General features: G+C 32.4%; 1 protein-coding gene across 1 annotated transcript; it reads left to right on the top strand.

Annotated features, from left to right (window-relative positions):
• Positions 1–299: 299 nt before the first annotated feature.
• LOC111878194 (glucose and ribitol dehydrogenase) lies at positions 300–4575 on the top strand. The gene is made up of 5 exons (XM_023874702.3): positions 300–485; positions 598–735; positions 1340–1716; positions 3808–4163; positions 4271–4575. Exons 1-5 carry the CDS (start codon positions 312–314, stop codon positions 4327–4329), a joined length of 1104 nt encoding a protein of 367 aa, XP_023730470.2. The 5' UTR covers positions 300–311; the 3' UTR covers positions 4330–4575.
• Positions 4576–6793: the final 2218 nt, after the last annotated feature.

The raw sequence follows: 6793 nt of genomic DNA, 5'->3' as shown, positions 1-6793 counted from the left end.
AATGGTATAAGAGTTTAATGAAATATAAAGTTTAGATTGAATGATATAGTTAATGGAATGCTAATGTAACAATCCATTGAACTCTTAAAAATTTAGTGCACCCACATAAAAAAAAAAAAAATGAATGGTGAGGTATGTGTACGTCTTTGCGTCTAAGCAAGGTTGGAAAGAGACCAAATTGTCATTAATGTGGTTAGTTGGACTTATTTTTCAGATTAATCAAATATTTGACTTTGAGAAAAAATTTCCCTATATATGACGAGGTCTTTCATTCATTCATCCGTCCATCGTAAGTCATGTTGTGCTCGGTGATGGTTCGTTTGGTGGGTTCAGTCTCCAGTAGAATACCGATCACACAAAACTCATGTTTACACTCACGGCGGTTGTTGACTTCACGTCCTTCTACAGGAACTAGCAATAATGGTGTTGTAGCAACGACAACACGTGTTTTAAGACGTGGTTCATCTTCTATTCACACCTTTAAGGTCTGCTAATTCTCTTCTATTCAGAATATGCTAATTTTGATTGTAATATATTATTGGATTATTAATGGGTCCTTGTGGTGAAATATTTTCATTTTTTTGTAACTTTTTTTAGGCGAAGGCCATGAGGAGGGAAGAAGGCGAACGAAGATTCCCACCACAGCATCAGGATGGTCAACCCGGAAAGGAGTACCTAATGGACCCTCTTCCAATATTCAGCGATCCTAATTACAAGCCTACTAACAAACTCCAAGTACACTTCCTTTCTTGAATATTATTATTCTTGTCATATGGTCACCCGATAGACTTCAGCTAAACTAGAAGAAATCAAAAATCATTTCTGTATGAAGCTTCTCATTTGTAGTTATCATACTTGTAATTTAATTTCAATGCAAAAGTATTTTAAAGAGAAACAGTGCAAATATGAAACCTTTTGCCCAAGCAATAATAAAACAGTAGAAGAAGCCAAATCCTGTCAGCTTGTTTCCTATATGAAAAAACTATTGGAATTAACCCCAAGAAACATTGAATTAAAGCAATAACATGAACATTATGTATCAGAGAAGAGATATATTTATATGTGTACTAAATATAGCCTTTATTGATCAAGAATCAGTTACTTTTTCAAATACAATTCATACACATATATATACACGTACTAATCATCACACTGTTTAGTGAACCATTGTGACTTTTGACCAATATAACGGTTCCTAACTTTAACTTCCTTCCTAACTATAACTGACTTCCTAACTGCATTAATTACTTGTTGAAAAATACTAAAATAACCCTAAGTCTAGATTACATTTCCAACAAAAACCATCTAAAGTAAGTTCTTTGTTGTTTACTTGGTGTAGGGAAAGGTGGCTTTGGTGATAGGAGGTGATTCGGGTATTGGGAGGGCTGTTTGCAACTTTTTTTCTAAGGAGGGTGCAACTATAGCCTTTACATATGTGAAAGGTGTCGAAGACATAGATGCAAAGTATACTTTAGAGATCATAAATGATTCAAAAATGAGTGATGCAAGTGATCCAATTGCAATACCTACTGATGTGAGGTATGACAATAATTGTAAAGATGTTGTGGATAAGGTGGTTGCGACATATGGACGAATTGATGTCCTGGTGAACAACGCAGCCGTGCAGTACGAAACATATACATTAGATGATATCACGGAAGAGAGGCTTGAAAGGATATTTAGAACTAATATATTCTCCCAGTTCTTCATGACAAGGTGTGCCTCTTAATGTTAAAGTTATTATTATTTTTCTTCATATTTTTTCTTGAGAACTTCACTTTGCCCCTAGAAGGAGAGTTTCCAGAGTCTTAATTAAAAATACGTAAAAGGTAGCTATTGATTTATACTAAAATTTATTAAAATAGAGCATCAATGGATATAAGTCCGTGTTAAAACTGATTTTCATTGATCTTACTAAGTTACATCGTGACTTTACATAAAATGGGATTTTTGTATACAATGAAGATGAAATACATTGCAAGTAACATTTGTGCTATATGTTTCTTCCTATCAGTATATATTTTACAAATCAATTGTGATGTTTTGTGTTGATGGCTTTATTTTATCCAAAGGATTAGTTCAGGGTAATCCTATACTAAGACATTTGGTGAAATCAAGACTTCTACATGCAGTCATTGGTTTCACTAATTTTTGATCGAGTCTCTTCTCTCTATACGAGCATGGTATATGCATTTCTTTGTATTCAAATTTGGGTTATTATTAAAGCTTAAATAAATTGCAATTTTCTGTAGAATCTCAATTCAATTTGATGATACTTCATAAATTTTGGTTCAAACCATCTCTCACATAGGTTGAAGAGAATAAAAAACTTTTTAAGTTAAATTAAATGTGTCTATGTAATGGTGTGGGACTAAGGGGAGTGCGTGCAAATCACCCCATACAAGTATCATGGCCATCTCGATCCCTATGTGTATCCAAGGTAAATCAACCATATACAAGCATCATGGACCTCTCCCTAGCTTTTTAAATCACTTTATACCTTTTTTTGCAGTATTCTTGGAACTCTTTTAAGTTTTAAGTGCTAAAAAAGAGTTGTGTTTTTTTTTTCTGGCAAGGAACTGTTATTTGAACCTTCTGCGGTAAGATATTAATCAATCTTCATGATAGCTTGGAATGGCTGTATTAGGAAAGCATTCCAATCACGTAGGTGGTTGTTGGAAATTATAGTAAATTTTAATTTAATAATGTGGAACCTTGATTCAATTTGAAAGATAATTTGAAGGCTATGTTGGAAAATAGGGGTGTTCAAGAATGTCGGAAAATGAAAAACAAAACTTAAAACCCGTCAATCCGTACTGATTTTCAGGTTAACTGAACCTGCTATTTTGACCTTTTTTGGTTTGGTTAACAACCGGTTTTATATTTTAAGATACTTTTTAGGTTTGAAGTTTAATGCTAATATTAAAAATATTATTATATATTAAAGTTTCAGTTAACAAGTGTCATGTTTATTAGCAATTGTAGTCTTAAAACACAATTGAGGTGAATATAAATATAATTTCCATGAGTTCCTTACACTTTAACCTAAATAAATGAATATTATATTTATTTTATATACAATCCCTTTAGTTTTATATTTACAAAATATCGAAAGATTACCATTATTTTGAAAATTAGTTTTAAAGTTGATTAATTTTGAAATAGATTTTAAAATTAGTAAACAGTTAATTGTTTAGCCAGAAACCCAAACCCAAAAAACCGGTTAATCGAAAATGGGTTAACCTTTATTTTTGGTTTAGGTTTATGTTTAAGAAATTAGTAAACAGGTTGCGGTTAACCTTCAGAAACAGAAATACGTTCTCGGTCCGGTTAACTATGCATGAATACCCCTGTTGGAAACCTTCTCTCACGCAGGTGATAAGAGAAAAATCAAGAGAAAGAGCTTTTTGAAATGAATTAAACATATTGTCATTGGAATGGTGAGTGTCTACACACCTCTTAACTCAAGGAAAGAAAAGTTTTCTTCCATGTATCTAATATTCTGTTTCCACACCTCTTATGGTATTTCTTTTACGTGAAACTTCCAATATCTTCACACAAAATTAATGATATGCGAAGCTTGTTACATAACATGATTATTTTGCACTGAAGTGGTGCAAAAACTGAAACAATTTAGCAACAAGTCATGTTAGTTCAATGTCATTTTCACTATGTAGATGAAAGAAGAGTCTGAATGTTTGGAACTTAAATAAAGTATCTTTTATGAAGCATCGATCGAGATACTCAACTGAGAACTCTTATATTTAACTTCTGGTTTTGATGGGTTGTGATGACTTGGACGTATAGGCATGCTGTGAAGCACATGAAACCAGGAAGCAGCATCATAAACACCACTTCAGCGTTAGGATTCTCAGGCAGCACAAAGCTCCTTGATTATGCTTCAACAAAGGGAGCCATTGTGAACTTCACAAAGAGTCTAGCAATATTCCTGGTTGACAAGGGGATTCGTGTTAATGGTGTGGCCCCTGGCCCTATCTGGACCCCACTTGAAGCTGCATCACTCAATGACAATGATATTGCAACGTTTGGGTCCGAAGCGCCCATGAATAGGGCAGCTCAACCTGTCGAGATTGCTCCATCATATGTATTCCTCGCGTCCAAGGACTCTTCCTACTATACTGGCACATTTCTTCATCCTGATGGTATAATTCTATACACACAAACACATATGAAGGCTACTTATTTTCTTCTTTGAGTCTTATATATCTTTGGAGTTGTGGAATCACGATGTTGCAATTCTTTCTTGCAGGTGGATATCTCGACAATGCTATTCCTAGTGTTAACAACAACAATACAGTAAACCCATAACACAAATAGGATAATGGGAAGTTAGATGTTGACAACCTTACCTTTACCGGAGGGTAGAGAGTCTACATCCATTAATGCTAGCCTTTGTAATTTCCTTGAATCTCATAAGAAAATGGAGTGAAGTATAATATAGTTTGTGCATAATTACGTTATGTGTACTTGAAATAAAATGGTGTTCTGATGTAAAATCATATGTTATGGAACGTCAAATATGCAGTTATCCGTACCTTTACAGAGCTGTTGAAATAAAATATTGATGGAACATAATTTGATGAATTTCGAGGATCTTTGAAATCTCAATACAATGAAAAAATGTGGAATAAGTGTGAATTATAGTAATAACCCAATGGATTCAAAAAGTATACTTTAAAGTTTAAATATTTTCTGAAATATATTTTAATCAGCCCAAGTACAAGTATACAAAAATTGAAATTCCACGAACTGGATAATAAAAAAAATGGTAAACCACAGAATCTGAACGGCTTACGTCAACCTGTAACAAGACTAATGTGGGAGGTTAGTCATGAAACACTAACATTATGTATGTGTATGTGTGGATAATTGCATGAGAATTGAATATGACTGGTGTCCAATTCCATTACCGAATATATCAATTTAAAGTTTCATAGAGCTGAAAACACTAATTAAGGCTTACATACAAGTTTCATAGAGCTGAAAACGCTTAAGGCTGAAAACACTAATTAAGGCTTACATACAAGTAAGTTTCATAGAGCTGTTAGTATGTTCTTTCAAGAATGGTCATTTTATTCTTTCAAAAATGACAACCTTCATTCTTTTTAGTTATATTCTTATTGTAGTTATCATCATTCAAAAATATCTTATTATTCAATAATTTTATCAAAATCAGTTTTGATTTCTTTGTCATTATCACAAAATAGTTCTAGAATTTTATGATTCTTGATTCTAATGTTTTAATATTTATTTTTGACTATTGATACTTAAGTCTTAATTGTTCGGATTTTAATTTAATTCAATGTTTAATGTTGAAAATTAAAAACTTTAAATCGGAAAACATAATTCTTAGATCAAAAAAATTACATTTTTATGAAAGAAAATGTATTTTATCTAGAATGAAAACATATTCAATCAAAATGAAAACATATTATGTCAAGAATGACAGTGTATTCTAAATGCAAATGTACCAAATATTCTTTTACATAATTAAATTTGTTTTAACGTAAATAAACAAAAAGTGATAATAATAACTCAAATTTCTTAAAAACTTTAAAGTAAGAGAACTAATTACCCTTAAAATCCAAAAAAATTATTATTTAATTTCATATTAATTGACTAAATTACCTTTAAAATGAAATTTAGGTTATTATATGGTGCATATTATTTCATACTAATAACATACTCTGTAAGATCTTAGCCCTTCTTTGTTTTTCTTCAAATTTTATGAATTTTGTTACCTATTGACACATAATTTACTAAGGGAAAAGGGTCCTAACCCTATATATATATATATATATATATATATATATATATATATATATATAGAGAGAGAGAGAGAGAGAGAGAGAGACAACACAAAAAATGTTAAGAACACGAGAACGAATTAGATCATCCATTTTTTTAAAATCTAAAGCTAATGTTAAAGTGTAATTTATGTAACTTTTCAAACTTGTGTATGTAACACTCGTTTCTCAGGTATTTTCATTTGTAACTTAAAGTATAATTTTCTTGCAAAATGGTCCTTATGCGGGTCGTAATATACTTCCTACGCATGGCGTAGGAAGGGTATGAAACGTGGGGGCTTATGCCCTACGCAGTGCGTACTAGTCCTATGTAGGGCGTAAGTGCGCAGTGTCCAAACCCAAAAAATTTAGAGTTTTGGGCATATTTAAAGCCCTTATCTCCCTTGATGTATCTCCATACTCAACCCCCACTGTCTCCAACCAACCAACTCGAAAACCTAATCCCTTATGAGCTTGTTTTGAGTCGGTTTTTTTTTTGTGTGTGTGTTTGGGTGCATTTGGAAGAAGGAGTTTATCATAGTGGTGAGGTGTGGTTTAAGATTAAATATCCATAACTCTCATCTCATTTGCCAACCGTAGGAGTTATAAGGTTCTCAACTTTACGGTTCTATATTTTAGATCTAGGTTAGTTTCTTGGTTTGTATGATTATGGTCCTATGGTTTCGGTTCTTGTGAGTAAGAGCTATTCCATAGCTTAGGATTAGCATTGCTTGATGTTTCTAAGGTTCTTATGACATAAGAAATGAGATATTGATAATTATATTTCACCCATGCATGAGTTCTTAGCCATTACACGATGTTATGCAACTAAGGTTTGGATTTGAGCTCTCTTTAGCCATGCAAATACATAAAGTTGGAGACTTTATGATTTAGAATGCCCATTAGGGTCAAATCTGAGTATTAATTGTAAAGTATTAATTAAATAAGTGCTTAATGTGAGTTTTCGAGCCTGCAGTAGTACGTAC

Source organism: Lactuca sativa, chromosome 5 (assembly GCF_002870075.4).
Source record: "Lactuca sativa cultivar Salinas chromosome 5, Lsat_Salinas_v11, whole genome shotgun sequence".
Lineage (NCBI taxonomy): Eukaryota > Viridiplantae > Streptophyta > Magnoliopsida > Asterales > Asteraceae > Lactuca > Lactuca sativa.
Note: the sequence above shows the minus strand (reverse complement) of the source record. Positions and strands in the feature narration are given on the sequence as shown.